The sequence below is a fragment of the Girardinichthys multiradiatus genome, chromosome 20 (genome assembly GCF_021462225.1).
Source record: "Girardinichthys multiradiatus isolate DD_20200921_A chromosome 20, DD_fGirMul_XY1, whole genome shotgun sequence".
Taxonomy (NCBI): domain Eukaryota; kingdom Metazoa; phylum Chordata; class Actinopteri; order Cyprinodontiformes; family Goodeidae; genus Girardinichthys; species Girardinichthys multiradiatus.
The window spans coordinates 12,355,250-12,371,765 of NC_061812.1; the positions used below are offsets into that span (position 1 = coordinate 12,355,250).

At 35.8% G+C, this 16,516-nt stretch overlaps 1 protein-coding gene and 1 long non-coding RNA gene across 2 annotated transcripts; both read right to left on the bottom strand.

Moving 5' to 3' along the window:
• Positions 1 to 3,335: 3,335 nt before the first annotated feature.
• LOC124857316 (transcription factor HES-5-like) lies at positions 3,336 to 5,241 on the bottom strand. Its single transcript, XM_047348530.1, has 2 exons — positions 4,261 to 5,241; positions 3,336 to 4,163 (listed from the first exon to the last, which is right to left on the bottom strand). The coding sequence occupies exons 1-2, from the start codon at positions 4,297 to 4,299 to the stop codon at positions 3,897 to 3,899; spliced, it is 306 nt and encodes a 101-aa protein (XP_047204486.1). The 5' UTR covers positions 4,300 to 5,241; the 3' UTR covers positions 3,336 to 3,896.
• A 7,664-nt stretch (positions 5,242 to 12,905) lies between these two features.
• LOC124857197 lies at positions 12,906 to 14,738 on the bottom strand. Its single transcript, XR_007035533.1, has 2 exons — positions 14,641 to 14,738; positions 12,906 to 14,527 (listed from the first exon to the last, which is right to left on the bottom strand). It is a non-coding gene; the product is annotated as an uncharacterized LOC124857197 (long non-coding RNA).
• Between the last annotated feature and the right edge of the window lie 1,778 nt (positions 14,739 to 16,516).

Here is a 16,516-nt window from a genome sequence, read left to right on the forward strand (position 1 = left end):
GATCTCTGCTGGCTTTATCCCTTCTATTTATAGGCCTGCATCTCCATCTGAATGTGTGGGTCTTGGTCTGGAAGACGTTTCCCACACTCTGAACCAATCACAACACAGGCCAAGAAAGAATAGAAGTCTGCCCTGCCACATGCTCAATGCTCATGTTAGTAGGGGACAAAAGTTTGACCTCAGGGGAAAAAGTGGAGGAGTGGTGAGAGATAGAGGCAAATAGGCACTGAGCTCTGTATGAATCTGGGAAAGAAGTGACTCCTCATGGATATCAGATCTGCTGTGGAGATCAGTTACATTACTGAGTACACACTCATTTTCTTCCCTCGCACTGGTAAAACATATTCATTCTAGATTCAATATTTAAGATTCATTATTGTCATTATGTAACCATAATGAAATTTAGCTGAGAAATTTTAAAAATTTTGTATTTTGTTTTATTTCTTGACATGAAAGATTTAGCATGTTGTGCTTGCAGCGGTGTTTTTTTTATTTATAAAACCTTAAGAGGGTATATATTTGGTTCTTTTATAAAGTCAAAATTATTCAATTTTAAAATATCCAATGGATGTTTGCTTTAATCTGACTCAAATTCAGCAGCAGGTGTACCCATCAATAGAGGGTTTGCTCACATTCTTGTGCTTCGGAGTGTGAGCAGAAAGTTTCTCCCAGTTTCCCACAATCAGTCTTTTATTGATGTGGTCAGTGTACTACAAAAGGACTTTGAAAGGATCCTTGGGTGACAGATGCAAGACGTGTGCTCTAACAGAGATAGAACCTGACGTCACCAACCATCTGGAGGGAAACAATGTGATTGGTTGCCTTTAATATTTGAGCCAAACTTTTGATGACTTATATCATTAACATGTTCAGCTTTACATCTTTATGGAGGGGTGAGACACAACTGAAGCGTATCAAATTCAGTTGTTGTTGTTGAGGTTAAGAATATTAATTAAAGCCACACACATACTATTAAACAGTATCTGCTGACAGTAGGTACAGGTACATCTCAGTAAATTGGATTATGAGGTTCTTTTATCAGATTAAAAGCTCCTTTTAAAAAGAACCTTCGAGGATTAGGTATTAAAGCTTTTCATTAGGTTTAATACATAATAATACAGGTTTATCACTAACTTCTAAAAAACTGTCATTCAAATGATCTTTTAAAGTTTCTGAAGTTCCTTACATGACGAATAAAAAGAAAAACTATTTCAATATTGAACAGAATTAGTTTCAGTAATTCTTTGCTACTTACTTAGTCTTCAAATTCATGGTTGAATTGTTTCGGGTTAGGTCATTATTGGATTGACCTGAATAAACTTGCCAGAGATAACTTTAGAGAAACATCAATCCGGTTATATAACTCACTAATATGTCTAAATTAGTCTTTTCGACAGCTTTCAATTTAAACATGTTTAGAAGGGGTCTCCCACCATATTTTTTGTCCCCTGACACTGTTTGATAAAATGGATGTATTGTCCTTTAGGGATTCTGTGAGTTTCTTCTGGTTTCCCACACTCTGTCCTTTCACTGGTCACTGCTTTAACTAAAGGAACACAATAAGTGTGTCTCCTTACCCCTCACATTGGTTCTCCTAAAAGTTTTGATATTCAATACCTGGAAGTAAAGATTGCTCCAGTTTGATTACTAGAAAAAGGTCTGTAATTGTGTTTTTTAACCAGTGAATTTACTTTGTTTAGGCTGGAAACCCTTATACAGGGTACATTTCATGTGCGGAACACATTGTTATCATACAACTGACCAATCAGCACAATAACTGAAATCCTCTGTACAAAGATTTTAGTTATGTTGATGTTAACTACAACTTGGTAACATGTCAAAAACTGTATGCTAAAACTAAATAAGGGACTAATTGACTTCACAAATGACTTCTGGGAACACTCTTAGATGACAGTTGCTGTTTCCATTGTTTAAAATCATTTTTAAAATCATTTGTAAAACTATAGTTATACAACTACATTTTGTGAGCTTGATATTTTTAAATTACAGTCATATGTCTGAGTCAAACTTTTATCTCTCCATGTTGGGGGGGTAAGATGTTGAGGCAGCTGCTTTTTGACACGAGCCAAATCCCTTTAGAGAACAATTGACAGGGCTGGTGGTGCTAATCATACTAAATGCTCCTCTCCAGAGCTTTCGCAGACTCCATTAAGGCATGTGCCCAAATATAAACTGAAAATGTACAGATTCCCATTTTACTATATTTAGTTTTTATTATTGAATTTATTAATTTTGGAACTGATATTTTTTTTAGTAAAACAAACAATTTTAGAATAACCAGAAATATTTCATTAAGCCTGTATCTCTATTAAATGAAACTAGGTGATTTTCTTGCAGCCATATTATTTGAATAAATTCTGTCTTGTGAAGCATAGTTACCAGACATTTAATTTAACAAATGTATAAAGAATTCTATTGAACTTATACAACTATTTTGTTTTTCAACTTTGTCAAATTGATGAGGATGTATGCCATTTTAAACTGGTAATTATATGCAAAAACATAATATAGAGCAATGAAAAGAACAGAAACACAAGTATGAGCTAAAATAAAACTTAGTGACTATTCAGACCAGAAAATGCATTTTAAGTGAAATATATAATACTATATACTAAACTATATATACTAAAATATTTTACATTGAAGGAAAGATTCATTTGATTTTTGAGATTTGCTAGTGTTCTCTCAGGGCAAAGGTTCAGCTCTATTGTCCCTCAGTGGTTCTCCAAGTGAGGTTCCTCCAGTTTCCCACACTGGTTTCACTGGTTGAACAATAGACACGTGCCTCATTCTACATCACAATAGGCCTTCATAAAAAGGGGGGGGGGGACAGTCCAACCTGTTTTGGACACCATCATTTAGTAACTTTGAGCACAAGACAATTTTGGTCAGCAGATATATTGCATTTAGGGCTTATGATTGGTTTTTAAATTAGGCTAAAGCCTTACTGAGGGAATTTTATAAGGTCAGTGTTCATGATTCAACATAAAGAGCAAACATGTGGGTTTGGATAGATTTCTTTTCATGAATGAAATCATTTCAAAGCTGTTTTGTGTTTACTCATGTTATCTTTGTCAACTGCTGAAATAAGTTTGATGATCTGAAAGCTTTAAGTGTGATTAAGACAAAAGAAAAAACATTTAAAAAAATCTTTAAGGGGGTAGATATGTTTTCACGGTACTATTTGTCACATTCATCTAGCAAATTATTATACTCAGATTAAGAGCATATACAAAGAACAGAAAGGACGCTAACAAGTTATGTTTTGATTGATTTAAAAGAAATGTACTTAAAACATTCACTGGAGTCAGAAATCTGATGATACATCACTAAATGAATGCAATTTACTTCACATTAAACAAAATCTGTACATTTTAAAAATGAATGAAACAATTACATTACACCAGGTCTCCAATATTACAAGCATATGATAGATTAATAATACATACAGTATCAGTTTCCTTTAACCACGTTTTGAGTCTCACAAGATCTCCTTTTTGCGAAAAAAGTGGTATTAAAAACGTATTGCTAAGTATTAGTATTCCTCAAGGAAACACTACATAAAAATACACTGAGATAGAGAAAACCCGTCTGTAAATATGAAAAAACTCCTTACATTTTAGAGGATTCGGTGCCATTATTCTTTGTCCAGCATTTTTTATTTCCATTGGAAAAGGAAAAAAACATTATTTTCTCAGAAAATATTTCAGTAAATAACACAAAAAAGGTTAAAACTGATGACATTTCAAATTTAACCCAGTCATCAATGACCAATATGGTCTTATGGTTATAACCTCAGTCTGTCCATAGAAGGCGCTGCTGTCTTTGCAGATACTGATCTGGTCTATGAAGCTCACATAGCAGAAGTCAAACTCTCAAAAGTTTTTCCCAGAAGAAGACTGCAACTTATTAAATGTATAGCAGTCTGTTCTTCTTTGGACAGGAAGTTCACCGCCTGCTGCTGCCTCAACCTGCTGGATGCTGCTCTGCTGCATTCTTCTCAGGGAGCAAACTGTCATGTCCAGGATGTCTGCTTTCTTCAGCTCAGAGTCAGGCTGCCCTTTGAGGAACTCTGGACCCAGGAGAGACTTAAGCTGCTGTTGATTCGCTCCGTTTAATTTCTCCACCAGAAGCTTTTTGAGCTGCAGATAAAAGACCAAAATCATTAGTAAACCTTTTATTTAAGGAAGCAGTGGTATACTCAGATCTTAACAGGCTCTCCCTGAGTCTTATTTGTACCTTGTAGTTGAGAGTCAGATGCACCTGTGAGTTGGTCATTGCTGCTGTTATTTTAAAGGGCCATGATTGGATCTCTGCGCTGTAGAGAGAATCTCATCTCTGCTGGCTTCATCCCTCCTATTTATGGTCCCACATCTCCATTTGAGTGTGTGGGTCTCGGTTTGGATGAGGTTTCCCACAGTCTGAACCAATCAGCGTTCAAGCCGCAAGAGAATAGAAGTCTGCCCTGCCACATGCTCAGTGCTCATCGTGTGATTCAAGTTTGGTCATATTCTTAGAGGGTAAGAATTTGATTTTAGGGTAACAGATGGAGGTCTGATGACATCTAAGGAAGCCTCATTGTTTTTGGAATTTATTACAACTATAAAATGAATTAAAATGTTTATATTAATTGAAAAGTAGGGGAAAGGGTTGTTTAGAAGTTTAGGAGTATAAAATTTCATCGGTGACCAAAACATGCCAACATAACAGCATCATTAGGGGACTTTAAGAGCTAAATGTGAAGGTTGAATTTTAAGAGTTAACATTTTATGGAACAATTTCTTTCAGCGTGAATGATACATTCTTGGTCCAATTCTTTTTTTTCCACCCATATTCTGATACATTTAATTGATATAATCTCAACAGGGTTTCAACTTTTTGAGAAAGTATGGCTTTGTTTAAGATGCCTGATTGAAAATGTAACTTTCTGTAAAATGTTATAATTTTACCCTCTAAAACTGATGATGGTTCAGGGTTAGTTTATCATTGATGCCAACTCCAAATTTAAAATATAATCTGTTAAAATTCACAGAGATAAGACTGTCATGCTGTGTTAAGGTAGGACTTAAATTTGAAGCATAATGGAGTAGATGAGGAGGATTTAATAGTAAAGAAACTTACAACTTGCCCAAATACAGGAACACAACCAGGTGAGTGACATGAACAGAATGATAACAGGAGCATGGGAACAGAGAACATGGACTCTAGCAGCAAGTAGGGTAGAAATCAGGGAGGAAACAGTGGCAAACAATAAAAACCAGAGAGGATAAATACTAAGGGAAGTGGTAAATGGACCAACGAACTGAGGAGGCTAATCAGGGAGAGAATCAGGAGCAGCTGGTGAACGGGAGCCTAAAGAATACTGAGGGAGAGTGACTAATTAACACAAGTAAGCATAGAGTACAGGGAGGTAACAAAAGTTACTTGTACTTGTAACAGATCTGGGCTCATTTATCAAACTTGGATAAAGCTAAAGCTTGGGAATGTTTTCAAAGACAAAGTGACACATATCCCATTCTTTCTGCTTAGAATAGGCCAAAGCTTTTGTCCAGACCAAGAAGGCGACTGTGGGAAGAGGACTCATCATGCACTCTGAACGCTGTGGGTTTGATTCCAGCTTCCTCCTGCCATATGTTGATTAGCCCTTGGGCAAGGTACTTAACCTCAAATTGCCTACCAATCTGCACATCGGTGCATGAATGTGTGCGTGGTTGTATATGCGATTGGGTGAATGTGGCTCTAGTGCAAATTGCTTTGAGTGGTCGGTTTGACGGTTTAAAAAGCACTGTTTAAATTCAGTCAACATTTTCTAGATCCATTTTCTTCAAATATTTCACTGCTCTGTGTTGTTGAATAATATATTGAGTGATTATTGTTGAGCAGGTGAAAAAATGAATCACAATCAAATCATTTTTGTGTTTTTACGTTAAAAGCTGTAATTGTTGTGTCCCATGAGGAATTTCAATTTAACAGCTTCTGGACATTACTGTGTTAGAATATACTGTGAGCAAAGACATAACATTTCAACAGTTTGTATGTGAGATTCTTTTCCATTTCTTAGCAGCGTGTAAATGAATCACAACTTAAATAGAAACAGTTCCAGTTCCATTTTTCTTTGACTGTATGACGCATCTCAAAGGGAAATTGTTTTTTTTTTTTAGTCTTAAACATGTTGAGTTCATATAGGGAAATTTTACTTTTATAGAGAAAAAAATCTATTGAACATAGAAAAGTAATTTAACATTGTCAGTCAATCAAATCTTTCACAGGCAGGGAAATACTGGATTAAAGGAATACAGCATGGAAGGAAAATTCTAAGCTTGTTGAATTAGAGTTTTTGTTTATTGTATATAAAGTCCATCAGATGATGCATTTCTAAACAAACATGTTGTTCATTACATCATAACATTAACTTGGACAAATCTCCAAAACACTTTGCTCAAAAAAGAGTTGAGAAACAAATGTCTTTACAGACAAGACTGGAACATTACGGGATGAAGCATTATTCTGTTTTTCATAGAAAATATTTCACAATGTGCATTATCTGCGTTTCACATAAAAGATAAAGAAAATTCTGATCTTAGAACAGATCGTTTAAAATTCAGCTCAAAAGGATTTGAGGATATTCGTAACAGTAAAAGCCAGAATATTTTCAGAAGAAACAAGATTCCTGTAAATTCCAGTACAGACAGAATCTGCCGACAAGATCCCCTTTTAGATAAAAGGAGTATATAAAAACATTACAATCTCATATAAGATCACGACTGTTATATAATTTTCAAAAGAAACAAGTAATAAAATACAAATATCACAAAACCCTTTCTATAAATACCAGGGAATAGGCTCCTGTGAATGTTTTTGATTAATCTTTGACCAACATGATCTTTGAAGCTTGTTACACTTTTTTTCTTTCTAAACAAAAAAAATCTTCTGGCCATTTCCTCAGGAAATATAATGTGGTAAAAAAAAAATGACACGATGTAATTATCTGTGAATTCACAAAAACAATAAATAGAACTTGAAGCAAGCCATTCCAGCTATCTTTGACCAATATGGTCTTCTCAGGGTAACTCCAATCTGAAGGTGTCTACCGCGGCCTCCAGGGGGCGAACTGACCTCACTCTTTCTATTGAAGGTGCTCTGAACTGTGGAGTTTAGAGGTGAGACTTATCAGACTTATACTGTAGCTTTTCTAACTTGTTTTCTTTGGGACTGTGTCTTCACTTCATCACACATCTGGGGCACATCTGGAGTAGGCCTGATCAACAGCTAGGAGCTGTTGCTGTTGTCTCAGCAAACAAACTGTCTGCTTTCTCCAGCTTGGACTCTGGCATCAGTTTAAGGATCTTTGAACCAAGGAGACACTTGAGCTGTTCGATGATTCTGCTGATGTGCTCTCTGTGTAACCTCTCCACCAGAGGCTTTCTAAACTGCGGGGTGAAGAAAAAAATGACCATTAAACTTCTTCTGAAGTTCAGCTGTGGTATCAACAATCACAAACTCCCATAAAGGATAGTTAACTTTCTATGAATCTGATGTTACCTCGTGGTTCAAAGTCAGATGCTCCTAAGAGTTGGTCATTGCTGCAGGCGTTGTGGGTGCCATGGTTGGATCTCTGTGCTGTAGAGGGAATCTGATCTCTGATGGCTTCATCCCTCCTCTTTATAGTCCCACATCTACATCTGAATGCATGAGTCTTGGTCTAGATTGAGTTTCCCACAGTCTAAACCAGTTGGCTTATCCGAAGCTAGTTTGAAAATAATGTAAACAGGCTTACAGAAATACAAATCTTTTTTTTTTTGACAGAAATATTTTGATCCATCCAACTGGGTTATACCTGAAGCTGCATGTAAATATTCAATATTAAATGAGCAGACTCTTCTCTGCATGTGCCAAATTCCCTTTGAGAATGGCTGGCTGCTGCTGTGGTTGATCCTACAAATCAGGATCAGCTTTTCTGTCAAAAACATTCCCACACAGATCATAAGAACTTCATGTTGGGACCCATCATGAAGTTCTAATGTATACAGATGTTATCAAAACAGGATATTTTCTCTTTAATGCTTGTGGTTAAAAAAATGTTTGTAAATGCAAAAGTAAACGTATGAATCTAGTGCTTAAAATGAAGTTATTTTAGTATTCATATTTGAACATTTTTGATACCGTTTTCCAAAAAGGGTTTATATATAATCTATTATATTATATTACTTATATGGCTAAAATGTGTATACAATGAATTTACAAGTTTTCAAGGGTTTTGTTTTGGAAAAGTGTTTAAAGATTTCTATCACACATATATACAAGTTGAATACTGTGATTTATAGCATGTCAGTATCTTTTTGCCTTTCAGCCTTCCAGTTAAGCTGCTCCTCAGGTCAAAGGTCTGGGTCTGTTGTCCCACCGTGACTTCGAGCGTGAGTTTCCGCTGGTTTCCCACACTCTGTCCTTTCACTTCAGGAACAATAGAAGTGTGTCTCATTATGCATCACATTAGATACACAATCACACTTCTTTTGAAATAAACAAATGTTTTAAAGTTGAACGTTTTCTTCAAACACTCACAGCTGAGCTTATTCATAATGTCATGCTGCAACAAAAGTACAAGTTTAAGTTACTTAAATCATGTTACTGATGCTATTTATTTATAGATATACAAATTTCTTACAACAACCAGAAGAAAGAACTGCTTTAAAGTTTTTATTGCCTAAATATGCATGTTTTTCTCTATAAGCTTCATATGCAAAGATAATCTTTATTTTATATATTTAATTATACGATTATTATTATTCCTGCAATAGAATCTCCCTTTATTTTTTTCTTACTTTGGCAGATGGACAGGTGTGTTTTGTGACATGTAGTTGGCATCAACAGAAAGTTTCTCAGTTTCCCACACTTAATAAATGACAAATGTGGTGTGCAACCAGAAAAAGACTTTGACAACAGCATCTGTGATGGATACTGCCCGTTCGCTCCAACAAGGACCGAGTCCGACATCACCGACCATCTGGAGGAAACAAGACTGCCTCAAATAACTGATAAAATCCACAAATATCTTCAAACAGTATCAGCTGTAAACTGTCACACTACCTTTCCATCTGTGCAAAGTTTTGTGTTACGAAATTATTTTGACAGAGTTTACAGACAGGGAAGTGTGTCAAATCCCCTCGGGTTTACGTTAAATAATTTCAACACGTTCGTCAACAGCTTTCACACACATTTTTTTTTTTTTTAACAGACAGAGTTGAGGAGCAAGTGGATTGGTTTCCAGCTTGAATTAAATGTTGCTTAAACTGATGAATGCTTTATCAGCAAGTATATATATATTTCAAACACTTTTTTATCAAAATTGCTCATAATTAAAGGGTTGTATTTGTAGGTGAAGAAATTTCTGGTCTGTTTTTACATAAATAAATAAAATAAAGAAATCTATACATTGATATCAAGAGATGTGAAAGAGTTATGAGTAATCTTGAATACAGAGATTTATGTAGCTTTCAAGTAAAATTTGATGAGCTAAGCTATGTTTTTGGGTCTATGTATAGAAATGTGAAGGAATAAAGAATAAACTGGGTGATTTACATATCTGAAAGTCCACTGAACAACAAATATGTCTCGAGTCCAAATGTAGCAGGTGATCTCTGTTTGGGATGTAAGTGTGAGCAGAAAGTTTCTCCCGGTTTCCCACAAGTCTTTTATTGATGTGCTCATTGCACTTCAATAGGAATTTGAAAGCAGCTTTTGTGGTGGGTGCTGGTCGCGTCTATAACCATCTGGAGGAAAGCAATATTGGCTGCCTCAGATTTTCCTTTTGGAAAACATATTGTCAGTAAGAAATCTCCTGATAAACATAAACTGGCCTTCTGTTTGGTTTAAATTTCCACAAATTTAAAATTTTCCATCACGTGACATTGTTCATTTGATCAAATAGTTTACATATTTATTAATGAGAGATCCTGGCAGATGCTTTATTAAGTGTGCCAAATCAACAATTGTCAGGTGTTGGTGTTAAAGATGCAAATTAACTTGAACTTTCACACACTTACCCATAATTAAAGCTTGGCAAGTTCTCTTTTAGGTTGACATAAGTAGTGACTTTTACTCTGATTTATTTTTTTACATTTCTGTTTTTTTCAACCAGCGTTCTCAAGTTTTGTTTATGTTAGGCTTGGCATGAAACACACAAGCATGATCCAGAAGACAAGACATTTGAAAAATGTTTCTGCGATGAATAACTGAACAGGTGTGTATATATGGAGGGTAAACCAGGTGGAGCAATGAGACAGATTAGCTTGGAACAGGTGAACCAGATAAAGATAATTAACAGACAGAACACAACATGACAGGGACAAAACAGAACTTCAAGGATACAAACAAATACAGGTCCTTCTCAAAATATTAGCATATTGTGATAAAGTTCATTATTTTCCATAATGTCATGATGAAAACTTAACATTCATATATTTTAGATTCATTGCACACTAACTGAAATATTTCAGGTCTTTCATTGTCTTAATATGGATGATTTTGGCATACAGCTCATGAAAACCCAAAATTCCTATCTCAAAAATTAGCATATTTCATCCGACCAATAAAAGAAAAGTGTTTTTAATACAAAAAACATCAACTTTCAAATAATCATGTACAGTTATGCACTCAATCCTTTTGCAGAAATGACTGCTTCAATGCGGCGTGGCATGGAGGCAATCAGCCTGTGGCACTGCTGAGGTCTTATGGAGGCCCAGGATGCTTCGATAGCGGCCTTCAGCTCATCCAGAGTGTTGGGTCTTGAGTCTCTCAACGTTCTCTTCACAATATCCCACAGATTCTCTATGGGGTTCAGGTCAGGAGAGTTGGCAGGCCAATTGAGCACATTGATACCATGGTCAGTAAACCATTTACCAGTGGTTTTGGCACTGTGAGCAGGTGCCAGGTCGTGCTGAAAAATGAAATCTTCATCTCCATAAAGCTTTTCAGCAGATGGAAGCATGAAGTGCTCCAAAATCTCCTGATAGCTAGCTGCATTGACCCTGCCCTTGATAAAAGACAGTGGACCAACACCAGCAGCTGACACGGCACCCCAGACCATCACTGACTGTGGGTTCTTGACACTAGACTTCTGGCATTTTGGCATTTCCTTCTCCCCAGTCTTCCTCCAGACTCTGGCACCTTGATTTCCGAATGACATGCAGAATTTGCTTTCATCCGAAAAAAGTACTTTGGACCACTGAGCAACAGTCCAGTGCTGCTTCTCTATAGCCCAGGTCAGGTGCTTCTGCCGCTGTTTCTGGTTCAAAAGTGGCTTGACCTGGGGAATGCGGCACCTGTAGCCTATTTCCTGCACACGCCTTTGCACGGTGGCTCTGGATGTTTCTACTCCAGACTCAGTCCACTGCTTCCGCAGGTCCCCCAAGGTCTGGAATCGGCCCTTCTCCACAATCTTCCTCAGGGTCCGGTCACCTCTTCTCGTTGTGCAGCGTTTTCTGCCACACTTTTTCCTTCCCACAGACTTCCCACTGAGGTGCCTTGATACAGCACTCTGGGAACAGCCTATTCGTTCAGAAATTTCTTTCTGTGTCTTACCCTCTTGCTTGAGGGTGTCAATAGTGGCCTTCTGGACAGCAGTCAGGTCGGCAGTCTTACCCATGATTGGGGTTTTGAGTGATGAACCAGGCTGGGAGTTTTAAAGGCCTCAGGAATCTTTTGCAGGTGTTTAGAGTTAACTCGTTGATTCAGATGATTAGGTTCATAGCTCGTTTAGAGACCCTTTTAATGATATGCTAATTTTGTGAGATAGGAATTTTGGGTTTTCATGAACTGTATGCCAAAATCATCCGTATTAAGACAATAAAAGACCTGAAATATTTCAGTTAGTGTGCAATGAATCTAAAATATATGAATGTTAAATTTTCATCATGACATTATGGAAAATAATGAACTTTATCACAATATGCTAATATTTTGAGAAGGACCTGTAGAAATCTAACTAGAAAAACATGAAACCAAAGCATAACCAGAAGCCCAATCCAAGTACACAACTAAGCAAAACATGAATACAAAAACTAAAGCATGACCAGGAAAACAAACAGAAACATGATTCAAAATCTAAGAATAATAATAATAAACAAAAGAACTATTCAAAACCTTAACTGTAAAAAACATATACAGAAAAAACCTGAAACCAAAACAACCCCAAATCATAATAGTTTAGAGAAATAATGATAATTGCACAAGGATTCAGATATGAAGATGTTTGCAAATATCTACTGGATTTTATAGTGTATGGTAAAAAAAATAGCTTCAAAATGTCCTTGATCGTTTTGTAACGCCATCTCTTTTTATTTTTAACTCATAAGAAGTGCAATGGGGATAGTACAACTGTCCATGTATATTGATCTTAAATAATATGGGAAATTTAAGTGACATAACTTGCTGTGTGTAAATGAAGGTAAGGAACAGTTTTAAAACTGATTTAGGCACATATCTGTCATTTTAACTTTAAATTTTTATTTAGGAAAAATATTGTTCCAGGGAACACTAAGAAGGTTTATTCTAATTTCCGCCTGCTTTGAATATACGTGATCACTATGTAATGCAATGCAACATTTTAACTCAGGCCAACACATTCCAGTTATAAGGTTAACCTTACACTGGGTTTGGGTCATAAAAGACCCTGATTTAGTGTTAACTTTTTAAAACTGTCTGTTCAGAAAATATTCTGTTGCACATAAATTATCACCAGTGATTACTATGATAGAGGTTTATACACAGAGCAGAATGATCACTTAAGGAATTTGTATGTCATCACTGCGAGAAAGCTGTGCATTAAAACTCCACCCTCAAACATTATTTATGAACAGTTACAAACCACACAGAAATGGATTTGCTTTTTTTTTGTGCTTTGTTTTTAATAAAAACAAATTCAATCAAAATTATGACAGTAACATGATTATACATTACAACAATACTTGGAAAAATCTCCGAGACACTTGACACACAAAATGAGTGGAGGAACGACTGTCTTTACAAAAGACTAAATCATAATGACAAAAATCATTCTTAATTTTTTCATAGAAAATATTTTAAGGTGTGCAAAATCTGCACTTTACAGAAGTTTTAAAGACAGAACTAACCTCAGAACAGATCAGGTTTTAGGTTTATGGTTGTGCATAGCATGTTTATAAAAAAATAAAATCCAATACATAAAAATAAAAAACCGAAAATTTAAATATCTTTACAGCCAAGACAATCTCATGCTGAAAGAATATCCTTTCAGATAAAATGAATAAAAATAACTTTTAGATCTGTCAGAAGATCAATTCTAAACAATCCACCATTGCATAAAGAATGGCCTTTAAAATATGCATACCAAATTAAAGAACTTCCTGTGCATACAGAAAAACAATTCAGCTGCATTAATTCAAACCAACATGGTCTATTATTGTTCAGTGGTAAAATTATTGTCCTTCTCATTTTGAAAGATATTGTCATTTCCTCACAAAATATAAAAATAAAGAATTAAAAAATATTTCAACAGAAATATTAATTAAACAGAATTTAAACAAGTTTAGTCCAGTTTACTTTAACCAAAATGATCTTCTTCATGTGTCTGCAACAACAGTCTGTTTGCTGTAGTGTAACAACAGGTGACATGCCAAGAAGAATAAACGTCTCTAAAAAAAATAGTTTTGAATTTCAAAAATACAGTAAAATGAAGAACAATAAATAATCACTTAGATCTCCTAACAGATTTTTGTGAGAGGAAGTTCACTAAGATCATTTATCCTCAGAAAAGAAGTGAGAACATTGACAATTTGATGAATATGATCAGGAATGAACAACCATAAATGTGATCATAAAAATACAAAGGAATCACAATTGCAGATGCAATCATATTTTGTTCATGCAACACATAATTCTTTGTTAAAAGAACAAATATTTATGTAATTTCCACAGGAAAAGTAATTCTATGCATTAAAGTGCATCAAGAAATATATTCTTCTGTTCCTTCAGAAGAAGCAGTCCATATGACTATATATAAATCAATCAATAATGATTTACCAATATGGCATAGTAAATTTATCTCGGCCACTCCAGCCTGTAGGTCTCTACCACTGCCTCCGGGCGCTGTTTACTGGTCTCCTGCTTTTACTGATGCTGGGCTGGACACAGAAGAGAGACGTCAGCCTCCTTCAAATTCTTCGCAGAGAAGGTCTGCAGCTTGTTGAAGGGGTTCAGCAGTCTTCTCTGGGATTGTGTCTTCAGCTTATCTTTTGACAAGAAGTGATCCACCTATTGGATACATTTGGAGTAGCCCTGATCAACAGCTGCTGAGTCCACGGCTGGATGCTGCTGCTGCAGTTGTCTGAAAGCATCTCCAGGATATATGCTTTCTTCTGTTTGGAGTCTGGCAGCTTTGAGGAACTATTAACTCTGAAGAAACTTAAGTCTTTCGATGCGGCTGTTGATTTGCTTTCTACGTAACTTCTCCACCAGAGGCTTTCTGTGCCTGCAGAAACAAGAACAAACTCATTAGTCAACTTATTTTGCCCTGCACTGTTGATATGAAGTAACACAAATCTAGGGAATAAAGTGTTAGTTTTCCCTTAATCTCATATTTACCTTGTGGTTGGGACTCAGATGCTCCTCAGAGTTGATCATTCCTGATCTGCTTGTAGGTGCCATGGTTGGATCTCTGTGCTGTAGAAGTCTCTGTAGAGAGATTCTGATCTCTGCTGGCTTCATCCCTCCTATTTATAGCCCCACATCTCCATCTGAATGTGTGGGTCTCGGCTTGGAAGAGGTTTCCCACAGTCTGAACCAATCAGAGCTCAAGAAAGGAGAGAATAGACATCTGCCCTGCCACATGCACAGTGCTCATAATGTGATTCAACTTTTTAATCTCAGGGAAGCAGGTGGAGAAGCTGTGGTGGGGGTCCCTGAGCTCTGAATGAATGTGGGAAAGCAGTGACTGTTTATGGAGATCCATCTTTTGCCTGATGCTGACATCAATGACTTACTGAGTACATGTGCAGTGCTGTGTTTTGTAACTACAACCAATAGCTGCTGTATTTACATAGATCATTTTGTCGCCTCATTTTATTTAACATTTGACTTCAATAACCATGAAACATTTCTTTAAGACTTTAATTCTGACAGGTGTGTTAAAAGTCAATCTTTGAATTTAAAGAATGATAGCTCACTCATTATCACTCTAACTGTAATCATTAAACCACAAAACTTGAAAAATTTACTTTGTGACTCAAACTTGTGTTTATTATACAGAGATATTGAAACATAATAGATGAAACACTAGTTTTATGTTAAGAAAAACGATAGCAAACTTCTCAAACTAAATGTAGATTTTACATTATGGTGGGATTTTTGACCCACTAAAGAGCCTTTGAGTCTGCAGCAAATAAATTTAAGATGCATACACAAAGGTTGGATGATTAAGCAGCTATTTTCCCACACGTGCCAAATCCCTCTGGATAATATTCTGCTCCTGGTGGGGTTGATCATGCTAATCATGTTAAGTCTTTGTCTCAAAAACATTCTCATGCGCAAATCATTTAGCAGGCATTAAGGTGTCTCCATCAAAATTAACATAGGTTTTTAAAATGTAACATGTTAATATAAATCTTTTCCCACTTTCATCTGGTTTTAACCTGATAGAATTTCAACAGAAAAAACAATGAAAACATTTTAGATGTTACTAATGAGGACTATGAGCTGCCAGTGACAGCTTATTGTACTTCAAGCAATGACATTTAACAGTTTTCCCTTTTTAACAGTCTCATCTCTAGTTTCAAAATGACTTGGATGTCTTAATTGTTAATATTACTGGACTGCCTGAGTCGAAACATGAACATTTAAAATTAGCATATTAACTTTAGCATTGAACTGTTGCAAAAGAGATTTACAAAGTTTTCTTCATTTTTGTAATAGGACAAAAAAAAAACTGTGAAAAAGTAAAAGTTTAAACAGTGATTGAAAGCATGTCAGTATGTTTCTGTTAACCTGCTTCTCCTCAGGTCAAAGGTCTGAAACTATTTAATGTTCTTGCTATCTAATTTGCGTGTATTTGTTCTTAAAAAATCTGAGCGTTATTTGGTGCTGATGTAACAGGTGTGTCTTCTGTTTTGCTATATGCAGATCGCATGAGCAGAAATGTCCTCGTTTTCCCACACATTCACTGACCATTGTGGTCAGTGAAATACAAAAGGCCTTTAAAGGCAGCTTTTGTGAAGGATGCTGACTGTGTGCTCCAAAAGAAACAGAGTCTGACGTCAACATCTAACTGGAGGGAAACAACAGGACTGATTGCTTCAAATAACTGATAAAAATGTAAAATACACTCAGACATCATGAGTGAACATTTATTATTTTAGAGATCAAGCACATGTCTCAGTGAAGGGCTTTGCCTGAAATTCATAAATGAAAAATGAAAAATGCTCTTTATTTGTTTAATACCTTTTGTTTTAATATCATTATATAA

Coding starts and splice junctions, on each gene's coding strand:
- LOC124857316 (XM_047348530.1), bottom strand. CDS start 4,299: ATGACCAACTCACAGGTGCATCTGACTCTCAACTACAAG. Junction 4,164..4,260: donor ATCTGACTCTCAACTACAAG/GTACAAATAAGA, acceptor TTTTATCTGCAG/CTCAAAAAGCTTCTGGTGGA.